General features: G+C 32.6%; 1 protein-coding gene across 1 annotated transcript in view; it reads left to right on the top strand.

The window, feature by feature from the left end:
- Positions 1–24,128, top strand: part of LOC127730050 (small subunit processome component 20 homolog) — a 95,628-nt gene that overhangs the window by 6,651 nt on the left and 64,849 nt on the right. The window contains exons 5-13 of the mRNA XM_052238097.1: positions 1,932–2,002; positions 3,270–3,458; positions 3,936–4,020; positions 4,979–5,038; positions 5,611–5,688; positions 6,196–6,357; positions 18,308–18,463; positions 19,804–19,938; positions 23,136–23,213. Of these exons, the coding sequence (XP_052094057.1) occupies positions 1,932–2,002; positions 3,270–3,458; positions 3,936–4,020; positions 4,979–5,038; positions 5,611–5,688; positions 6,196–6,357; positions 18,308–18,463; positions 19,804–19,938; positions 23,136–23,213 (1,014 nt within the window). The remainder of the gene's footprint in view (positions 1–1,931; positions 2,003–3,269; positions 3,459–3,935; positions 4,021–4,978; positions 5,039–5,610; positions 5,689–6,195; positions 6,358–18,307; positions 18,464–19,803; positions 19,939–23,135; positions 23,214–24,128) is intronic.

The following is a 24,128-nucleotide window of genomic DNA, read 5'->3' as shown; positions in this document are numbered from 1 at the left end:
TTGAAGGAAAAGTCCAAACATTTGAGTTGTTAGTCAACATTTTCTTATCTCTTGTCCTCTGAAAACTACTGTGCTAATTAGAACTTGTTTGTATATCCATCTTTAGGGTGTAGAGCTTCCAAATTGTATCTGATTTTTCCACCAAATAGAGCCAATGTTTTCAGATTCATCTGTAATGTATACAGCTTCTACCTTTACCAAGTTTAGAATATAGGGATAAATGTGGCATAATTTCAATAAAAAACTAGAGACAATTTATGAAAAGGATATGTCACTGCCAAACTTTGGGAAATAATACATTTATGATCCCCTGTTAGGATTATTGTTGATGTCCTCAGCTTCCATTTGACATGATATTACCTTACTAAGTAAAGAGATGAGGATGGCTTGAGAGTATTCAACCTATACTTATTTTATTTTCAAATAGGTGATCTCATTGTTGAAAAAAAAAATTTGAATTCACTGTTCATCTTAGTTTAAAATCAACCATTGAAGATAAAAGTTCTTTTTACATTGAATAATAAGGAAAATAGTGGTGTTGACATATTAAAACCGAAATAGCAAAGAGTCTGAGGTTTTGGTAAAATTTCTCTCTTAACAAGCTGAAGTAAAGTTTAGTAGAATAACTCAATAGAAATAAAGGTTATCGATTAGTTTATGAAAACTATTTCTGTTTAAAGGCAAATATATGAAATTTTAACTGGAAAGGGAAGATATAATTTGGTTCTATATGTCATCTGGAGCCTCATATATATTTCTGTGGATATCAATACCTGTGAAACCTCATTAACTAATTGAGCCTTATAGCATGTATAGTAATAGAAAACAAATTTCACCAATTTTCCTGCTCTGATAACCAGAAGTTCACCGTTCATCATCACAATTGATAAGCCTGTCAAAAACTTCGTCACTTTTATATAACGATAAAAAGCAAATGGTCAAACATTCGTAATCAATGAAAACACTAAGTATACAAACTAACATGTTTACCACATCAAATCTATTTTTATATGAATGGTATTCCATTAGATAAATTCATCATAGATACTAGGATTAAAAATTATATGCCAAACGTCTAAAAAAGACACATCAGTGAGTTCGAATCAAAAAAGTGAAAAAACGACCAAAAAAGTACAAAGTATGTAGGGCATTATGCACAGTGAAAGTGAAATCTAACACCTTTGAGCACACTAACCACACTTCTAAAATATAATGTGAAAGGTGAAATGCAACCAACCTATTATAGTGAATTGTTATGCTTATCTGTTCCTTAAAAATATTATTGAAAATATCTGACTTTTTACAAAGGACAAAGGCAAAAAAACTTTAGAGAAATATGATGCCCATTAGGAATTATGTTTCATAATCCTAACCCTCATCAAACATGACCCTACTTTCAATTTAAATTAAACTGATTTGCTGCAAAAAAAATGTTGTTTTAATTCTCTAGTTGTATCCTAAGTCAGGTGAACTGTAAGTATTTGCATTTGTATGGTGCACACCAAAACCTCAACAAATCAATAATAAGATGTTTCTATTTTCAACATGTTCAAAAATACACTTGAAGTTTTCACATACTGTGGATTTATTTATTTCCGTGCGTACCAATATTTGTGGATTGAGGAAAACTTACATTTTCATGGATATTTTATTTCGTGGTTTTGCTAAAGTCTGCATACAAGTCTATGGAAAATTTGTAATTCGTTTAACATTTAAATTCGTGGTTCACCTGTCCCCATGAAATCCACGAAAATTGGTATCCAAAGAAAAATAATAAATCCACAGTAACCAGTATTCTTCTATCATGTAAATTATTGTATTTATTTAATTTTATATTGAGTTCAGTTTTATTGTCAACTTATTTGCTTTGACTGTGTTTTGCCTAATTTTGCTGTCACTGTAATGACACGATATTTACTTTGTTATAACAGGATGATATTGTGGCTGGACTTACAAAACATCTGCAGGTTCCAAACAGTTTGGCATTAGATGCTCTTTTAGAGTAAGTAGAAGTCTTAATTCCTGAAACTTAATCTTATTTATTGGAGATTTTTTTCACAGTTTAAGACTGGTCCCAGTGGGGTAAAACTCCCTGATAAGCAAGTAATCTTAGTTTTTGTGAGAGCAAAGGGAAGTACTAAAACCTAATCATACTACAAAATGTATGTACTTGCAAATTTAAAAAATCATAAGACTTTATTCTCAAAAAACAATCTTAAGTTTTTAAAGTTTTCACTATGAAAGTGAATTACGAAAATAATTAAGCATGTGAAGTAAAGCAGAAATTTTGGGTTTAAAAAAAAAAAATGGTTTCAAGTGTCGAAGAGTAAAAAATACTAAATGACCACAGATTTAAGAATAGGTCGAACACAGAATTAATGGAATATATTGATATGAAGTAAACAAACAAGTTTTATATGCTGCTTCAATTTCTTAATCAATGTTGTAAATGAAAAAAAATGCACACATTAAACTATAAATTAAAGAAAAATATATACCAGTAATGTTTTCTTCTGACTGATCACATGCTTGCCTCCTGTCTTCTGACTCATCACATGCTTGCCCCCTGTCTTCATACTGATCACATGCTTGCCCCCTGTCTTCTGACTGATCACATGCTTGCCCCCTGTCTTCTGACTGATCACATGCTTGCCTCCTGTCTTCTGACTGATCACATGCTTGTCCGAGTCTTCTGACTGATCACATGCTTGCCCCCTGTCTTCTGACTGATCACATGCTTGCCCCCTGTCTTCTGACTGATCACATGCTTGCCCCCTGTCTTCTGACTGATCACATGCTTTCCCCCTGTCTTCTGACTGATCACATGCTTGCCCCCTGTCTTCTGACTGATCACATGCTTGCCCCATGTCTTCTGACTGATCACATGCTTGCCTCCTGTCTTCTGACTGATCACATGCTTGCCCCCTTTCTTCTGACTGATCACATGCTTGCCTCCTGTCCTTAACAATTCATTTAAGTTTTTAGGACAGATAAAGTTTAGATCTCGTCCTTATTTTCAGCCAATCAACATTAACAACATACTTTTTTTGCCATGGTGTTGTCAGTTTATTTACCACTTATGAGTTTGAATGTCTCTTTGGTATTTTTGTCCTCTCTTTTACAAAGATATATATGAGAATAAAACAAATTTATATAATCTGTGAATGTTAAATGATGATAGATTGTGTTCTACACTTACCATGCTTACCTACATAATATTACAAAAGAAAATTTTTTATTTTGATTTCAAAAATATTTTCTGATTTCAGTCTGACTGTTCAGTTATCCAGAGACCTACAGAGAGATTTTGTAGTATATTTTCCCCAGTTTTTCAAATTGTTGGTAGGTCTGTTGGTTGGACAAGATGTTGACTTACTGGAACAAGTATTTACAGCTCTTGCATACCTGTTTAAGTACCTGTGGAGATACCTTGTCAAGGATATTCAGCAGGTGTATGGGTAGGTGTACTGATTATATTTGTTAAGTGAAGTGAATTGTCATGGGTTTTATCTGCAAGAAGAATAATCAACTGTATTCATTTTTCACGTGTGTTTACACCATCTGGGAATCAATTTAGTTTCATTATTTGTCAATTTACTAGCAAATTGTGTAACATAATCATTGATGAAGAATTTGTATTCACTTTTTTACTTAAAAAACAAGAATTTTGGAGAGAGAAAAAAATTTAAAAAAATATTTTTGTGAAAATTTTGTGTTTTATTTGAAAAGGCTGCATTTAGAGCAAGAAATTGTACAGATTTATCATCTATTTTAACACTTAGTCTCTGATAGCATCTTTTTTTTTATTTCGAATATGACATTCTCAAGATTCAATGACATTAATCAGGCTTTCTATCTTTTGATCTTATATATGTTATTATTTACAAATCAACACACACACACACAATACATATATATCCTCTTTGTGTTGACAGGTACTTTTCAGAGCTACTTAGTGGAACTCACAGGGAATATATCAGAAACTTTGCAGCTGAGAGTTTTGCTTTTTTGATGAGAAAGGTATGTTTATCTTGTGCTTACATTGTACAGTTGATATATAGCTTTTTCTATAAGTCATTTTTCCTGATCATGAATCTGACGCTAGAATTATTTGAATATAGAAATAAGGAGATGTGGTATGATTGCCAATGAGACAACTATCCACCAAAGTTCCAATGAAGTGGATGTATGCAATTATCCTTAGACCAATGAGAAAAACCCATACGTATTGTTGACTATAAAAGGCCCTGACATGAAAAATATGAAACAATTCAATTGGGAAAACTTACTGCATAATTAATAATAAAACAATTTATGAAAAACAAGTATGACAGACATGAACCAACAACAACCACTGAACTACAGGCTCCTGACTTGGGACAGGCATATAAAGAATGTGAAGGATTAGCATGTTTGTGAGCGCTCAACCCTCCCCAAACCTGTGACAGTGGTGTTACAGTGGTGTTGAAGCATGTTTTTTCCTATTTTGGTTTCATACAAAAATTACAGTAGATATCAGTTTTTTTTTTGAAAAGAACCACAGGAGTCTTTACCGTCTGTTATTTTCTGGGCATCATAAAAATGTCAAAATTGGCACATATTTTTTTACTTTAAATGCAGATTTTATCAATAGTTCATTGTAGAATTATTAGATATTAGCAACTTCCTTATTAAAAAGGATATTTTACTTGCATCAACTTTTTTGTATAATTTATATTGAAGCAATATAAATTTCTATAAGGCTTATATCAAAAACGAATGACAAATCTAGATATGTTTGCAGTTTTTGTAGTTTTTCATGAGATACAAACTGTATTTGCAATACAAAATTCAAAAATATAAATGCTCACATAAACTAGTCTTGTTAAAATCTTAATATGTTATTTGATAGATTTACAATTCTCTTCAATGGCAGACGACTTCCTGTATTAAGTAATGACAGAATGTCACAGTGATATTGCTACATTTACTATTACAGGCTAAGAATCCCTCAGAGTTGTTTGATTTTATGTTTCAAACATTGGAGGAGCATAGTGATGTAAGTACACAGCGACACGTTTAAAATAAAAGATACAATCTTTTTACACCTGACAGTAGTGATGGGAATAACTTGCAACCATTTACCTGCACATTTCAATAAAATATGTCAAGAGAATTGATATTGTGTAAGGTATTACAAAAATTGCAACAAACACTTTGAATTATAGATTATTGATGGTTTTTATACGCCAGTTTATGATATACCGATGTCCGTCCGTCGTCAACATGTCAGACAATAATTCAAAAAAGCTTCAAACAATTTTCATGAAACTTTGGTGAATTGTTTATATATCTATTGACGTAAGCTCACTTTCAATTTTTATAAATTTTAGGTTTTACGTTTCAGAGTTATTGGATTTTATTTATAAAAAAAGGGGGGATTTTCCAGTTTTCGGCCAATAACTCATAAATGCTTTAAGCAGTTTTCATTTGGTTCACAATAATGCAAAATGCCGGTATAAGTGTTTGCTGTCGATGTTCAATGATGTATATTTTTTTTCTGATTTTATTGTTTGTACGGTATGTTGTTGTATATTGCAGTGCATTGTGCTTTACTTTTGTATATTACAGAGGGCTGAAGGCACAGGTAGGCTGCTGTTTGAGATGATAAAAGGGGTGAAAGGTCAAATGCACAGCTGTATAGACACTGTGAGTAAAGATATTTTACTGGATAGATTTAACAGTTGCAGTTGTGCTTATAAACCAAAAAATTAAAAAAATATTTTTATGAACACATTTAATGATTCTTTTCTTATTCAAATCAACTATATTTGTATGATTCCAAACTTTATAATAATCTATTAAATGCTCCAGGAACATTACTCTATTTCAAGATCGAAGCATTAGGAGTGTACATGATTTCAAGCTACACAATGATTAAAGATACATGTATTTTAATGTATATTGTAGAGAGAAAAGTAGTTTTTTTTTTTATTTGATATGTTTTTAGAATATTTTATTTTAATGTTTATAGAAATTGAATGTTTTTACAAATCAGTGGCTACATTAAAATATTGATTAAAATTTTCTGGCTACTGGAACTTTTGACTTAATGTATTTGAATGTTCATTGATGTTTTTATGCTTCTTTGTGGCTAGCCATGTATTTTACAAATAGTTGACAAATGTATGAATGGTCTATCATACTGTATTCCAGGTGTTACCCTTGATGTTATCTAAGTTAGGACCAGTAGGGAAGAACATGAAGAAATCTGAGTTACCATTGGATTTAGTGACAAGATCAGTGTCGTACATGTTTATGTGTTTATGTCAGTACATCAATAAGGAACATGCTCTTACTGTCTGGAATATAGTTTTGGTAAGTTATCATTCCAATATAGCCATAGAGACCGAAGAAGTACGGAAGTGAATGGATGACAGGAAAAATAAAATTTGAAAACATGAAAAAGCAAACTACTTATCAAGATAACTAAAAAAAACAAAAGACAATACATAGTTAATAACAAAGACATGCCCACATATAGGCAATAAACATAACATAAAACTATATCTAGGGATACACCAAGTCTAATAAAAAAAATACAGGTCCTCTGATTGGTAACACATTTCATGTTTTGTCAAAACAGTTATTACATCAAAGCAATGTGACAACTCACCCATCTGTGGCCGAGCAGGGGAGAAAAATTTTAATCAGCCGGACATTTCGAACTTAAACGTTTCAAGACTATATCATCCTATAGAATTAGCATCATTTTGAAAGGAATGAAGAATTTAATTGTTTTTGCCAATTCAGTGACCAGGTAATGGCTCATATCATACCTCTTTCTTTCTTTATAGGATTTTATAACATTTTTTCCTCCTCAAGAACATTAATTTTGTCTAAAATTCAGTTGAAAAGTTCTAGTTTGATTTTTTTTTAATATAAATATTTGTTTGTATTTGGGATACCTTATAGCCTAGTCAATTTAGCTCTAAAATCGCTCAACCTGCAACTAATTGCAACACAAGGTTTTTTTAGTGCAAATTATAATATAGACTTGTACTAACAACATACTAAAACTATACATTGATAGAATTTGCGGAAAAGGTTATTTTGGGGTGAAATATGTGGTTTTTATAGAAAAAATGCTGAAAATTGGAAAAGAAGAAAAATTGTTATTTATGGTTACACTTTTCTCATCACTTGGCGTCCGTCGTCCGGCGTCGTCCGTCGTCGGCGTTAACTTTTTACATTTTGAACTTCTTCTAGAGAACCACTGAATGGAATGAAACCAAACATGGCATGAATGTTCCTTATGAGGTGCTGACCAAGTGTTGTTACTTTGTAGCCGATCCATCATCCAAGATGGCCACCAGCGGGGGACTTAGTTTAACATAGGACCCTATGGGAAATGCATACAAATGACTTCTTTTAGAGAACCACTGAATGGAATGAAACCAAACATGGCATGAATGTTCCTTATGAGGTGCTCACCAAGTGTTGTTACTTTGTAGCTGATCCATCATCCAAGATGGCCGCCATTGGGGAACTTAGTTTAACATAGGACCCTATGGGAAATACATACAAATGTCTTCTTTTAGAGAACCACTGAATGGAATGAAACCAAACATGGCATGAATGTTCCTTATGAGGTGTTGACCAAGTGTTGTTACTTTGTAGCTGATCCATCATCCAAGATGGCCGCCAGCGGGGGACTTAGTTTAACATAGGACCCTATGGGAAATGCATACAAATGACTTCTTTTAGAAAACCACTGAATGGAATGAAACCAAACATGGCATGAATGTTCCTTATTAGGTGCTCACCAAGTGTTGTTACTTTGTAGCCGATCCATCATCCAAGATGGCCGCCAGCCGTCGTCCGTCGTCGGCGTTAACTTTTTACATTTTGAACTTCACCTAGAGAACCACTGAATGTAATGAAACCAAACATGGCATGAATGTTCCTTATGAGGTGCTGACCAAGTGTTGTTACTTTGTAGCCGATCCATCATCCAAGATGGCCGCCAGCGGGGGACTTAGTTTAACATAGGACCCTATGGGAAATGCATACAAATGACTTCTTTTAGAGAACCACTGAATGGAATGAAACCAAACATGGCATGAATGTTCCTTATGAGGTGCTCACCAAGTGTTGTTACTTTGTAGCCGATCCATCATCCAAGATGGCCGCCATCGGGGAACTTAGTTTAACATAGGACCCTATGGGAAATGCATACAAATGACTTCTTTTAGAGAACCACTGAATGGAATGAAACCAAACATGGCATGAATGTTCCTTATGAGGTGCTCACCAAGTGTTGTTACTTTGTAGCCGATCCATCATCCAAGATGGCCTGACAGCGGGGGACTTAGTTTAACATAGGACCCTATGGGAAATACATACAAATGTCTTCTTTTAGAGAACCACTGAATGGAATGAAACCAAACATGGCATGAATGTTCCTTATGAGGTGCTCACCAAGTGTTGTTACTTTGTAGCCGATCCATCATCCAAGATGGCCGCCAGCGGGGGACTTAGTTTAACATAGGACCCTATGGGAAATGCATACAAATGACTTCTTTTAGAGAACCACTGAATGGAATAAAACCAAACATGGCATGAATGTTCCTAATGAGGTGCTGACCATGTGTTGTTACTTTGTAGCCGATCCATCATCCAAGATGGCCACCATCGGGGAACTTAGTTTAACATAGGACCCTATGGGAAATACATACAAATGTCTTCTTTTAGAGAACCACTGAATGGAATGAAACCAAACATGGCATGAATGTTCCTTATGAGGTGCTCACCAAGTGTTGTTACTTTGTAGCCGATCCATCATCCAAGATGGCCGCCAGCGGGGGACTTAGTTTAACATAGGACCCTATGGGAAATACATAAAAATGTCTTCTTTTAGAGAACCACTGAATGGAATGGAACCAAACATGGCATGAATGTTCCTTATGAGGTTCTGACCAAGTGTTGTTACTTTGTAGCCGATCCATCATCCAAGATGGCCTGACAGCGGGGGACTTAGTTTAACATAGGACCCTATGGGAAATACATACAAATGTCTTCTTTTAGAGAACCACTGAATGGAATGAAACCAAACATGGCATGAATGTTCCTTATGAGGTGCTGACCAAGTGTTGTTACTTTGCAGTCGGTCCATCATCCAAGATGGCTGACAGCAGGGGACTTAGTTTAACAAAGGACCTATGGGAAATACATACAAATGTCTTCTTTAAGAGAACCACTGAATGGAATGAAACCAAACATGGCATGAATCTTCCTTATGAGATGTTGACCAAGTGTTGTTATTTTGCAGCCGATCCATCATCCAAGATGGCCGACAGCGGGGGACTTAGTTTAACATAGGACCCTATAGGAAATACATACAATTGTCTTCTTTTAGAGAACCACTGAATGGAATTGAACCAAACATGGCATGAATGTTCCTTATGAATTGCTGACCAAGTGTTGTTACTTTGCAGTCGATCCATCATCCAAGATGGCCGCTAGGGGGAGGGGCTTAGTTTAACATAGGACCCTATGGGAAATACATACAAATGTCTTCTTTTAGAGTACCACTGAATGGAATGAAACCAAACATGGCATGAATGTTCCTTATGAAGTACTGACCAAGCGTTGCTACTTTGTTGCCGATTTACTGTTCAAGATGGCCACCAGGATATTTGATTAAATAACGGGACCAATATTAATCAAAATTTGACCTCAATCATTATTTGGGTATCCGTTATGTTTTTTATCTATCTTTACATGATTTCTAAAACCAAAGTAGAGTCAGGTGAGCGACACAGGCTCTTGAGAGCCTCTAGTTAGACCTAAAGCTTGTTGAAGACAGGAAACCTTATCTTAATAGAGTATTATGTAGTCCTCTAGTTATTATTATTCATATTGACGTAATTTTGAGTTGAAATGAGTGATTTTTAGAGGAAAAACGTTGAAAACTGGAAACGTAAAAAATCTCCGTTGTTAATGGTTAATATTTTTGAAATTTGATCTATATAGAAAAAAGAACATACTATTTTATGTTTTATTTGTGAAGTCCTTTAGTTATCAATATTAATATTTGGGCAATTTTGGTTGAATATATGTTTTAAGACCGAAAACCCGGAAAACTGGAAATGAAAATATCTCGGTTATTGATGGTTAAAACTTTCAAATTGGGATCTTAACAGAAAATAGAGAATACTATCTGATGTTTATCTTAAGAAGTCCCATAGTTATTAGTATTTAAAAAATTATAATTCTTGTGTAAAATGTGATTTGTAGAGAAAAATTGTGAAAAATGGAAATAAAAAACTCGATTATTCATGGTTAAAACTTTTAACATAGGATCTTTATAGACAGACTATATTATCTTATGTTTATCGCATATGTATTCCTCTTGTTGTGTGAAATATTTTGTTTTACACACTAACTACAAAACAAGAATATATCCATAGTACACGGATGCCCCACCCGCACTATCATTTTATATGTTCAGTGGACTGTGAAATTGGGTCAAAACTCTAATTTGGCATTAAAATTAGAAAGATCTTATCATAGGGAGCATTTGTACTAAGTTTCAATATGATTGGACTTCAACTTCATTAAAAAATACCTTGACCAAAAACTTTAACAAAAAACTTTAATCTGAAGCAGGACAGACGGACGAACGAACAGACGCACAGACTAAAAAACATAATGCCCCTAAGTGAGGGGCATATAAAATGCAAGTTTTAAAATCTTTGTTATTTCTAGTTTGATTTTTAAAAACGAAAAAATGGAGAATGGAAACAGTGAATGTGTCAAAGAGAAAATAAGGCCACTAATAGGTCTTTAACATAGCACGTTAATCTGGCACACGGAGGTGGGCTTCAGCCGACCCCTTAATTATTTTGTACACTAGTTCAGCAAAATGGACACCACCCTAAACTCCAGTACATACAAATGAACCAAAATTATCACCAAAAAAAAAAACACACACACAAGACAAACAAAGGCTAGAGGTTCCTGATTAGGTGCAAAAATGTGGCAGGGGTAAAACATGTTGTGTGAGAACTCAACCCTCCCCTAGTTTCTCTAGACAATATAGAATAAACAAACACACAGTTAAACTCAGTTTTAAATATGTGCATTTTGTGGAAGTTTGAAATTTTATCTTATGTTTCGGTTATGTATTTATAGTAATTATACGTGTAGGTATAATAAATAAAAAATGATTGAGTTCAAAAATAACTGTAAATCAGTTTGGTTACTGACTTTGATTTTGTCATGTTAATTGCTGGAAAAATCATTTTTCTAGCGTCCTTGCATCGTCATTGACTTTTGTCGTTTTTGTGTATTTTTTCATAAGCTACTTTTACAATATTTGAATTGCATAAAGTCACAGTTAAACACAGACGATGTGATTGCAGATTTCTCTTAATGTGTTGCTAATTTTATTTAGCAAGCTCTATCAATATCCACGTTTAATTTCAGATATATAGGCTTTTAAAATTTAGGAACACATACTAGTTCACTGAATTAGCATTAAAAGAGGGGCAAAAGATACCAGAGGGACAGCCAAACTCATAGATCGAAAATTAAATGTAGATCTGATATTGTTTAAGGCAATTTCAAGAGCAGCTTTGTCAATACGATTATAAGTTTACCTCAAGAGCTTGAATTTAAATAGTAATTGCACAGGCACTTGTCTCAGAATTTTTTTCCCCTATATACCTTAATAATATTAAGATATATAGGATTTTTTTTCTGAGACAAGTGCCTGTGGGTATATAGGGAAACAAAATTCTGAGACAAGTGCCTGTGAGTAATTGTACTAAAGTGGTCCAATTTTGGATGTTGAAGATGAGATAAGCACTGTTGAATGAATTAATGGGATCACTTCCTGGAGGAAGTGTTAATAGCAACAGCGCCTTATGTGTGTACCCTATAAACCTGCATGTATGTGGTGGTCTGAAACATCAACCAAATGGTAATGACAAAGAACTAACATGGGTTGTCTGCTATATGAAAACATTATGGTCAAAGATATATATATATATACTTACTAGTATATAAAGAAAAGCATTACCAAGTTGTTTATTTAATATATCTCATTGAACTAATTTTAATAAAAGGGAATCAGCTTTAGCCTAAGAACTGTAAAAAAATGATCATGCATCATCTGTGTATGAATTAAAATTATTAGTGTCTGTGGGCGACTTTGATGGCCAGAGATAGCGTTAAGATAGTCATGTCTAATCTGAAAGTATGTCTGTTGGTTTTTGTTAGTCGTTTGATGCTTTCTCGTTGACTTTAAAAACCTCAAATCTCTCTTTATTCATAGATATACTCTATTACAGATATATCAATGTTAAAGAGGCTGTTTTCTGCTTCCGGAATGCTGACCTGTATTCAACTCATTTGAACGAAACTATAAAAATATTTTAAAAAATGCACCTTATGCCAAAAGAATATAAATGTTAAGCTTTTAAGGTCCACTAATCTCTATCAGTGATCTCTTGGTAGTAAGTTTGATCACTTGCCAATGAAACCATCACTTATTATAAAATCTCCCCACTTTAAAAACATAAGATGTTGTATGATTGCCAATGAGAAAACTTTCCACAAGAGATATCAATGATGTGGGTGTGGATGTAAACAACTATAGTTCGTCGTCAAAATATAAAACAAGTCAAACAAGAAACTCAAAGGCCTGATTAATGTTAAAACAATAAACGGAAAAACAAATATGACAGACAGCAAACAATAACAACCAAGAAATAAAGGGCCACTGACTTGTGATAATCATATTCATAGTGTGCAGGGTTAACCCTGTTTGCGAGCACTCAACCCTCCAATAATCAGGAACAGTTTTTATTTAGGGGCCGGCTGAGGACCACCTCCTGCTGTTGGATTTTCCCGTTGAAGACCCATTGGTGGCCTTCGGCTGTTATCTGCTCTTGATCTGGTCGGGTTGTTGTCTCTTTGACATACAGTATTCCCCATTTCCATTCTCAATTTTATTTAAATAGCAAACAACGCAAGAACAAATTGTAAAACCCAGTTGGAAAGGGTTCAACTCAAAAAGATCAGCACGGAGTATATAACCAATTAACAAAAAGACACTGAGTTCTCATAGCTAGTTCAAAGCTTAGTAATTACAGTTGATGAATAAATACTGTTGGCACCGACTAAAATATAAATCAGTACACATCCGATTAGTAACCAAAGTGAAAAGTGGATTCAGTGTTACAGTCAAAGCTTTATTTATATGGTGTGTGAGTACTGAGATCGTCGCAAATTACATGAGTAGTTATTTGCTTCGAGGAGCCTGAAATTTTCATTTGTGAAAAAATATTGAACATAAAATCATTTAACACTCATCATTCTTATTTTTTAGCTCACCTGACCTGAAAGGTCAAGTGAGCTTTTCTCATCACTTTGCGTCCGTTGTCCGTAAACTTTTACAAAAATCTTCTCCTCTGAAACTACTGGGCCAAATTTGACCAAACTTGGCCACAATCATCATTGGGGTATCTAGTTTAAAAAATGTGTCCGGTGACCCGGCCAACCAACCAAGATGGCCGCCATGGCTAAAAATAGAACATAGGGGTAAAATGTAGAATTTGGCTTATATCTCTGAAACCAAAGCATTTAGAGCAAATCTGACAGAGGGTAAAATTGTTTATTAGGTCAAGATCTATCTGCCCTGAAATTTTCAGATGAATCGGACAACCCGTTGTTGGGTTGCTGCCCCTGAATTGGTAATTTTAAGGAAATTTTGCCGTTTTTGGTTATTATCTTGAATATTATTATAGATAGAGATAAACTGTAAACAGCAATAATGTTCAGCAAAGTAAGATCTACAAATAAGTCAACTTGACCAAAATGGTCAGTTGACCCCTTAAGGAATTATTGCCCTTTATAGTCAGTTTTTAACCATTTTTCGTAAATTTTTGTAATCCTTTACAAAAATCTTCTCCTCTGAAACTACTAAGACAAATTTAACCAAACTTGTCCCCAATCATCATTAGGGTATCTAGTTTAAAAAATGTGTCCGATGACCCCGCCCGCGAACCAAGATGGCCGACATGGCTAAGAAATAATACATAGGGTAAAATGCAGTTTTTGGCTCATATCTCTGAAACCAAAGCATTTAGAGCAAATCTGATGAGGATAAAATTGTTCATTAGGTCAAGATCTATTTGCCCTGAAATTTTCAGACCAATCAGGCAACTCGTTGTTGGGTTGCTGCCCCTGAATTGGTAATTTTAAGAAAATTTTGCCGTTTTTATACGACCCCGCAAAAATTGAAAATTTTTTGGTCGTATATTGGTATGACGTTGGCGTCGTCCGGCGTCGTCCGAAGACACATTGGTTTTCGCACTGTAACTTTAGTTTAAGTGAATGGATCTCCATGAAATTTTACCATAAGGTTCAATACCAAGAAAGGAAGGTGGGGATTGATTTTGGGGGTTATGGTACCAACAGTTAAGGAATTAGGGGCCAAAAAGGGGCCAAAAATAAGCATTTTTGTAACTTCCAGACAATAACTTGTGTGTAAGTGTATGGATCTCTCTGACATTGTACCACAAGGTTCCATATCACAAAGGGAAGGCTGTAATTGATTTTGGGGGTAATTGCCTCAAAATTTTAGGAATTAGGGGCCAAAAAAGGGGCAAAAAACAAGCATTTTTCTAATTTCATGACAATAACTTGTGTGTAAGTGTTTGGATATTTCTGAAATTGTACTACAAGGTTCCATATCACAAAGGGAAAGCTGGAATTGAGTTTGGGGGTAATTGCCCGAAACGTATAGGAATTGGGGGCCAAAAAGGGGCCAAAAATAAGCATTTTTCTAGTTTCCAGACAATAACTTGTGTTCAAGTGTATGGATCTCTCTGAAATTGTACTTCAAGGTACCATACCACAAAGGGAAGGCTGGGATTGAGTTTGGGGGTGATGAATCATAAGGGGGTTCAAAAAATTTTGGGGGGGGGGATTTTTTTTTTCTTTTTTTTTCTTTTTTTCCTTTTTTTTTTCTTTTAAAATTTTCCATTTTAAGTTGGTTATTTCTGATTAATATTTAAAAGCAAATAATAATGATATGGTAGGAGATACACATTAAACAGGATGTGTAAATTATTATATAATAAGTATTGTGCAATAGCAAGAAATTTTCAATTGCACAGTATTGCACAATTGCAAGGAATCTTCAATTGCACAGTATTGCGCAATAGCAAGAAATCTTCAATTGCACAGTATTGCACAATAGCAAGAAATATCCAATAGCACAATATTGCGCAATAGCAAGAAATTGTCAATTGTACAGTATTGCACAATAGCAAGAAATATTCAATTGCACAGTATTGTGCAAAAGAAGATACTTCGTATAAATTGCTTATTTCTTGATCAATTTCAATGGGGTTTTATTCTTGAATTCTTGGGGTTCTTTAATATGCTGAATCTAACCGTGTATTAAGTTTTTGGATTTTGGGCCCCGTTTTTAAATTGGTCCACATTGAGGTCCAAAGGGTCCAAAATTTAACTTTGTTTGATTTCATCAAAAATTGAATTATTGGGGTTCTTTGATATGCCGAATCTAACCGTGTATTTAGATTCTTAATTTTTGGTTCCGTTTTCAAATTGGTCTACATTAAGGTCAAAAGGGTCCAAAATTAAACTTAGTTTGATTTTAACAAAAATTGAATTTTTAGGGTACTTTGATATGCTGAATCTAAACATGTATTTCGATTTTTGATTATGGGCCCAGTTTTCAAGTTGGTCCAAATCGGGGTCCAAAATTAAACTTTGTTTGATTTCAACAAAAATTGAATATATGGGGTTCTTTGATATGCTGAATCTAACCATGTATTTAGATTTTTGATTTTTGGGCCCCGTTATCAACTTTGTCCACATTGAGGTCAAAAGGGTCCAAAATTAAACTTTGTTTGATTTCATCAAAAATTGAATTCTTGGGGTTCTTTGATATGCTGAATCTAACCATGTATTTAGATTTTTTATTTGTGGACCCGCTATCAAATTGGTTCATATTGAGGTCAAAAGGGTCCAAAATTAAACTTTGTTTGATTTCATCAAAAATTTAATTATTGGGGTTCTTTGATATGCCAAATCTAACCGTGTATTTAGATTTTTAATTTTGGGTCCCTTTTTTTTAAATTGTACTACATTAAGGTCCAAAGGGTCCAAAATTAAACTTAGTTTGATTTTAACAAAAATTGAATTTTTGGGGTTCTTTGATATGCTGAATCTAAACATGTGTTTAGATTTTTGATTATGGGACCAGTTTTCAAGTTTGTCCAAGTTGGGGTCCAAAATTAAACTTTGTTTGATTTCAACAAAAATTGAATATATGGGGTTCTTTGATATGCTGAATCTAAACATGTATTTAGATTTTAGATTTTTGGTCCAGTTTTCAAGTTGGTCCAAATTGGGGTCCAAAATTAAACTTTGTTTGATTTCAACAAAAATTGAATATATGGGGTTCTTTGATATGCTGAATCTTACCATGTATTTAGATTTTTTATTTTGTGGGCCTGCTATCAAATTGGTTCATATTGAGGTCAAAAGGGTCCAAAATTAAACTTTGTTTGATTTCATCAAAAATTGAATTATTGGGGTTCTTTGATATGCCAAATCTAACCGTGTTTTTAGATTTTTAATTTTGGGTCCCGTTTTTTAAATTGGTCTACATTAAGGTCCAAAGGGTCCAAAATTAAACTTAGTTTGATTTTAACAAAAATTGAATTCTTGGGGTACTTTGATATGCTGAATCTAAACATGTGTTTAGATTTTTGATTATGGGACCAGTTTTCAAGTTTGTCCAAGTTGGGGTCCAAAATTAAACTTTGTTTGATTTCAACAAAAATTGAATATATGGGGTTCTTTGATATGCTGAATCTAACCATGTATTTTGATTTTGGACATTGGACCATAATAGGTAAATTAAAAAAATTGAAGTTCTTAGACCACATTCTTTCTGTGTCAGAAACCTATGCTGTGTCAAATATTTAATCACAATCCAAATTCAGAGCTGTATCAAGCTTGAATGTTGTGTCCATACTTGCCCCAACTGTTCAGGGTTCGACCTCTGCGGTCGTATCAAGCTGCGCCCAGCGAAGCATTTTATTGGTTATTATCTTGAATATTATTATAGATAGAGATAAACTGTAAACAGCAATAATGTACAGCAAAGTTAGATCTACAAATAAGTCAAACATTACCAAAATTGTCAATTGACCCCTTAAGGAGTTATTGCGTATTATAGTCAATTTTTTACAATTTTCATAAATTTTGTAAATTTTTGTAAATTTTTACAATATATTTTCCACTGTAACTACCGGGCCAAGTTCATTATAGATAGAGATAATAGTAAGTAGAAAGAATGTTCAGTAAAGTAAGATCTACAAACACATCACCATCACCAAAACACAATTTTGTCATGAATCCATCTGTGTCCTTTGTTTAATATGCACTTAGACCAAGGTGAGCGACACAGGCTCTTTAGAGCCTCTAGTTTTATGGAACATTGTTAGATTCTAAATCTTAACATGTTTGTTCCAGAAGGTAAATGAAAAAAATATATTGTTTTCTTTCTAAAGTTGTGGAGAAAAAATTCATTATAGACCTAGAATCTTGCAATAACATTTTTTTATAAAGAACAAAACATGTGTTTCTGGAACCCCTCCCCCAACAAAAAAAAACCTGTCTGTGCCTTTAACACAGGGGCAGAATTCTTTCAATTACTAAGTAAGAATGTGACGAAGTTGGTTACTCTAATTCAGTACAGTTTTCCATTTATAGGTTACTTACCAACACTATTTTGGAGAATTAGATTCTTGGATTGTAAAATAGCAGAACACAATCTCGGTCTATATCTTTATTCAAATATACAAATTTTGAGACAGGAAAGTGATTCATTTGTAATATTATTCTTTTAAATTGAAATAATTATGTATTGTATTGTATTATTTCAACTGTTTTAAAAAATACAGAACATTTTTGGTATAATTTTATTTTTTTCAACTTTGGCAAATAAGGGGAAGCAACTCATATAACCTTACTTTTACTACAAAACATTTTTATAAATTACACCACTTTCCGCAAAATATATTTTTGTATAGTTTTAGTATGTTGTTCATAGATAGTAACAGACTTGTTTTTCAAAGAAAAACTTTGTGTTGCAATTAGTTGCAGGTTGTTCACTAAATTGACTAGACTATTAAAACTGAGCTTCTTAACTTAAATATTAGATTGCTTTTCTTTACATCTTTATAAAAATATTTTATTCTCTTCTACCTTGTATTTTCAGTCATGTGCAACAACAATTTCAACATCATGCAGCAATGTTCCTAAAAAGAAACAGACCATACTGACCTCTTATCTCACAAAGATTCTAAAACTAGCTGATCAGATTGTTAATTATAAATCTGGTTTATTGGTAACTGACCCAGACAAAATTGCAAAGGTAAGAGAGTGGCTAATAGGTTAATATGTTTATTTAAAATAAAGTTGATAAATAAAAATTAAGTTGTCAATTAGTAATTAATGAATAAAATAACATGAATTCACAGAAACCCTACAAAATAACCAATTACATCAAGAGGTTAAATTGGATTCATTCAATATACCAAGCTCTTAAACTCCAAGAGTAGAGACAAGTTTAAAAAAAATTCAACATTGGCTGCTGAGGATCAGCATTCTTCACCAAATTCCTCAATGGAACAAAATAAAAGAAAGACCTGCAGCCTCTGACTAAGTTCTGGACTATGAACATGCACATTAACATATGGTGGAGTTAAATTTTATATGTGAGTATAAATCACCTCCCTTGATTATATGATGTGTTGCCAGCGGACACGAATAATAGAGCAGTTACAAGGCAGTGAAACATGTATGCACTTAGATGTGTGCACATTACCAATGGAAAACTCATTCATAGAAGATAGTATTATGCAACTTTATACAGTAGCAAATATGATAAGCTTTATACACCTTTCATGTAAAGTACCGTCTGCAAAATAATTTTAGTTTGAAATCTTTATAGTGTAGTGCACTGTTTAATTAGATCTACTTTCACGATTAAATGTTGGTTTGCATTGAAATACTGTTTGAAGGGAAATATAATGAAAATTTTAAAACAGAATAGTAGTTTATGGACAGTTCTTATGTATTATACAAATTTATTAAAGAAATTATGCTTTCATGCAATGCTCATTTTAAAATGGGTAGGCATTATATTTGTCAATATCTTTATACCGAGCGAAAGTGAGGTGTAAAATGTTGACAAATATAATGCCTATCCAAGGAAAATGAGCTTAGAGCATGGCATGATAGAATTATTTTGATCCAATTAGGAAAATTTAGAACTTTTGTACTTTAAATCGGACCTATAATATATGTTCGAAAGGCAGCCATTTTGTTTTGATGAAGCCAACTAAAAATGAACAGATACATGCAAACTTACTTTAAGAATGATTTTATTTAATTTCCTAGAGAGCAACACCAATACAAATGTCCATTTTGACCTCCAGCGTTGTTTAAAATACAACTGGCGCTGCAATTTCAATTGTGATGTCAATCACATGCAGCCTATTGGCATAAGAACATAGCTTTGTTTCCAAAGTGAAAGAAGAAGGTCATATTAGAATAACCTATGATACCAGTTCCTTCGCTGATTTCAGTAAAATATAATAGCTGTCTTAATAGGAGATATACATGAACATTTTAAAAGCTGAGATATACTTCTGTTCATTCTTATAATTTTTTGTTGGACACTAGGTCACTGAAAGACATTTTTCATTTCAGACATTGATAGAAATTTTGAAAGAGCCCTCTCAGGGTCAAGAAATTGATGAAACTACAATTCAGCTAGTTACATCCTTGTTACTGGTATCACATACTACACTTTTAGTAGAGAATTCTGTCAAATTAATATCTCAGGTGAGTGAATAGATATGTCATTATAGTAATTTCATGTGTTCATTAAACTAGAAGAAATTTTTTTTTAAAGGATGTAAAAAAAACTCATAGCATTATGTTTGATGGTTGCCTTTTTAAGGTTTAAAGTTTTGTAAGAAAGATAGACATAGGAAATGTTAGGCAGTCAGTAAATGGTACTGTAAATTCAGAAATTATTGCGTGCATTTATTATTGCGATTTTGTCATGTTAGACTATAATGCGATTTTAATTTTTGCGATATTGAGAAAAATCCTGTTTAATTCATATAAAAAAATTCAAAATGCGAGTTTAAATTATTGCGATTATAACCCTGTCGCATTTTTCGCAATAATAAAAACATCGCAATAATTTCTGAATTTACAGTATATGCTGAATTCAACACCATAAATTGCCTCTGAAAGAAAATAGATTGAGACCAATTTATGTTATTTGGACACAAGATTGATTATTTTTATTAAACAATATTACTTATCTACAATTTAGGGTTTCATTTCATTTATTATTGTTGTAATTGGAATGTTTGCAAGATGTACTGCTATTGATGTATTGCAGACAAATCATACCTGTATTATGGGGAGGGTTATAAGGGCTGTTCCATTAAAAAATGCATGGTACCCAGGAGAGGAATTTTGAAAATTGAAAACCACCCATAGAAGAAATTTTAGAAATCTGCATACATTTTTAACATGTACAAAATAGTATTTCCCACCCAACCATAGTGGCAAATTCAAGTTGCCTTTCCTGGTCCCATGTATTTTTGTATGGAAAAGTCCTTATTTACTTTCTTCATCTTCTTCTTTTTGTTGGTTTATACTTTCTTGGAACAATTGATTATTTTTTAGTCCCCTACCGATGAAGATGAAGGGGACTTTAGGTTTGCACTCTGTCCGTCTGTCTGTCCGTCCGTCCGTCTGTCCATCCGTCAGTCCAGCAACTCAGCTTTCCACACTTTTTTTCTTCGTTCTGGAAGATATTGATTTGATATTTGGTATATAGTTTTATTATGACAAGATATAGATCAAGTTCGAATTTGTTCCGGTCTGATGATTTAGTCCAGAGTTGTGGTCCATGAAAAAACTCCATAACTAATGTTAGAGTACTATGTTAAACCATATAATCTGTACAAAGGGAGATAACTCATTTTTTAAAAGACATTCTTTGGTAAATTGTTTGAGGAATTTTGTGGCAGGTTTATATGTTATTTTGTATAAACTAATTTTCTGAATGCTACATGTATATATATATATATATATATTTTTATTACTGTGACTTGACTGTTAGTATTGCTCTCCACCTATTGCAACTTATTCAAAATTCTGACCAAATTGCAATTTGTTTTGTAAAACCAAACTGTTCAACTGGTCAGAAATTTGAACAAACTGCTGTAGAAAACCAGTCAAGTCGTGAAACTGCAAGGTGATAAAATAAAGCATACTTACAGTCCTATAAGACTTTAAATCAACTTCAATGTTATTATGAGAAATTAATCTAACAGTTTGTATAGAAATTTTATTGTTATTGTCATGCTAAAGGTGATAGTTAGTAATTTTGAATTGCTATAAAAATGTCCAAACTAAGCTTTCATACAATTTTTCTTTCGAAAAGTCTTCTATATTCATAAGAATCAGACATCATTTGAATTAAAACATCTTATATTCAGTAAAATATATGTGAAATTACAATACGTTGTTAATACGTTTCCATGGGAGATAACCTAAAACATTATTCTTTTGAATATAAAAGACTTTTCGAAAGATAAATTGATTATCTCCCATGAAAACTTCCTAACAACATATTGTTATTTCACACATATTTTACTGAATATAAGATGTTTTAATTCAAATGATGTCTGATTCTTATGAATATAGAAGACTTTTCGAAAGAAAAATTGTATGAAAACTTAGTTTGGACATTTTAATAGCAATTCAAAATTACTATCACCTTTAGCATGACAATAACAATAAAATTTCTATACAAACTGTTAGATTAATTTTTCATAATAACAATTAAGTGGATTTAAAGTCTTATAGGATTGTAAGTATGCTTTATTTTATCACTTTGCAGTTTCACGACTTGACTGTTGTTTTCTAAAGCAGTTTGTTCAAATTTCTGACCAGTTGAACAGTTTGGTTTTATAAAACAAATTGCAATTTGGTCAGAATTTTGAATAAGTTTCAATAGGTGGAGAGCAACACTTACAGTCAAGTCACAGTAAGTGAAATCCTTTAATTAGATAATAATCTATTTTATTAAGGTATATATTTCATTACATTACATTGTGTAGATAAAAGTTGTTGACATTTTATAGGTAAGTTACAAATCTATATTAGTTTGTGACAAATGAAAGAAAAAATATTTGGAACTATTAATTATATTTGATTGTAATTTGAAAATAGATATACATTGTATTACATCATATCTAATGTTAGAGTGTTATAGGTTTTCCACTCTTTTTTTTCATCATGCTTGAAGATATTGATTGACAATTGGTAAATAGTTTTATCATGACAAGTTACAGATCAAGTTCAAATTTTTGTTTCGGTCTGATAATTTTGTGCAGAGTTATGGTCCTTGGACTTGAAAAAATTCACTCATATATTCAGTTTTCCACACTGTTTTTAGTCATGCTTGAAGATATTGACTTGATATTTTCTTTTTGTTTACACCATGACAAGTTATAGGACAAGTTAGCATTTTGTTTCAGTATAATGAATTTTTACCTGGTAGGGGACTATGTATTGCCATGCAATACTCTCAGAATGCTTGTTTTATTTAATAAACGTGTAGTTAAGTTGATCTCTGACAGTTCTTCATTGGTAAAATGCAACAATAATGTCAAATTTTCTTCCTTTTATTTTGATTTCACTATTGTGACATCACAGAAAGGCAACCATACCTGATTACTCACACAGACAGAACATGACTTTTTTCTCTGATCCTTGAAAAAGAGAGTTGTAATTTATGTAAAGTTTGTTTGCCTTCGTATTGTTTAAAATAAACTATTTGTTTCATAGCCTACATTGAATTATGCTCCTTATTTTTAAGTGGATTGGAGTAACATGAACCTCTCATTCTCTCATTTTTTGCTTCAGTGATGACTTTCATGGTTAGTGGAAAGTCATTGGCTATACTGAATTTATGTTTTGTCAAATAGTGATTACTAGTGATATGTTTTCAGGTGATGAAGAAGAAAGTACCATGTGAAATGGTTTATACATTTTTCAAGGCATTATTAGATCTTCCTCTCTTTGAAAAGGTTTGTACATTCAGTAAACTGTATGAAAACTGACAATACACCTATTGCATTTATTAACTCCTTACATAACCAATAAAAAAAAAATTTGTAAGCCAAATTAGAAGAGATATTAAATACCTGTGTGTGTTGTCTTAAGGGCAGATGATACAGTTTTGATCCTGCTGTGGCTTTTTTTATGGCAATATGCATACACTATTTTATCCTAGTCAATTCAAATATGTAATAAAAAATATACCCTCATGTTCTACTGTTAGAGATAAATCGGGTCCAAATTTTAGACATTTTCTCAAAATTTCTGTTTTTGGAATTTTCTGTCCTTTGGACAGACATACCTAACTTTTTTGTTCTAAAAGATAAACACAAACAAATTTTTGTAAAAACATTTGGAATATCTGCTTTTCATAAGTATGCTATAGATTTATGTATCAATTCTTTTTGAATAATTCATTTAAATTAAATTTTCATGATTTTAGAAAAAAAAACCAGCAAATTTTGCTGTATAAATATCTAATTTTTAAAAAAAACATCAGTGATTTGTTCATAAAAATTGGTACAAATAATCTTCATACATTATCAAGCCAAATGCCATTTTAAAAAAGAGGGCTCCATGAACTCATTTTTAAGCTAATGATTAAAATCAGTTGAAAAATGCATCTTTTCCCGATATATCAGGAAAAATAACATTTTACCATAGCAATGTTATTATCGCCCATTGTAACTGTATCATATGCCCTTAAGGTCAGATAGTGTTTAAAGAAAATTAAAAAAAAGAAAAGAATATTTGTATCAAATTTAGTGATGAACAAATAGGTTCTATGTTTCCTAGACTGAAATGTGGTTAAAAGCCATATGATTTTGTCAACTTTTATCAAAATCCTATGTTTGCCCTATTTTGGGTGTAAATATCAAGAAAAG

The sequence above is a fragment of the Mytilus californianus genome, unplaced genomic scaffold (genome assembly GCF_021869535.1).
Source record: "Mytilus californianus isolate M0D057914Y unplaced genomic scaffold, xbMytCali1.0.p SCAF_2, whole genome shotgun sequence".
Taxonomy (NCBI): domain Eukaryota; kingdom Metazoa; phylum Mollusca; class Bivalvia; order Mytilida; family Mytilidae; genus Mytilus; species Mytilus californianus.
Note: the sequence above shows the minus strand (reverse complement) of the source record. Positions and strands in the feature narration are given on the sequence as shown.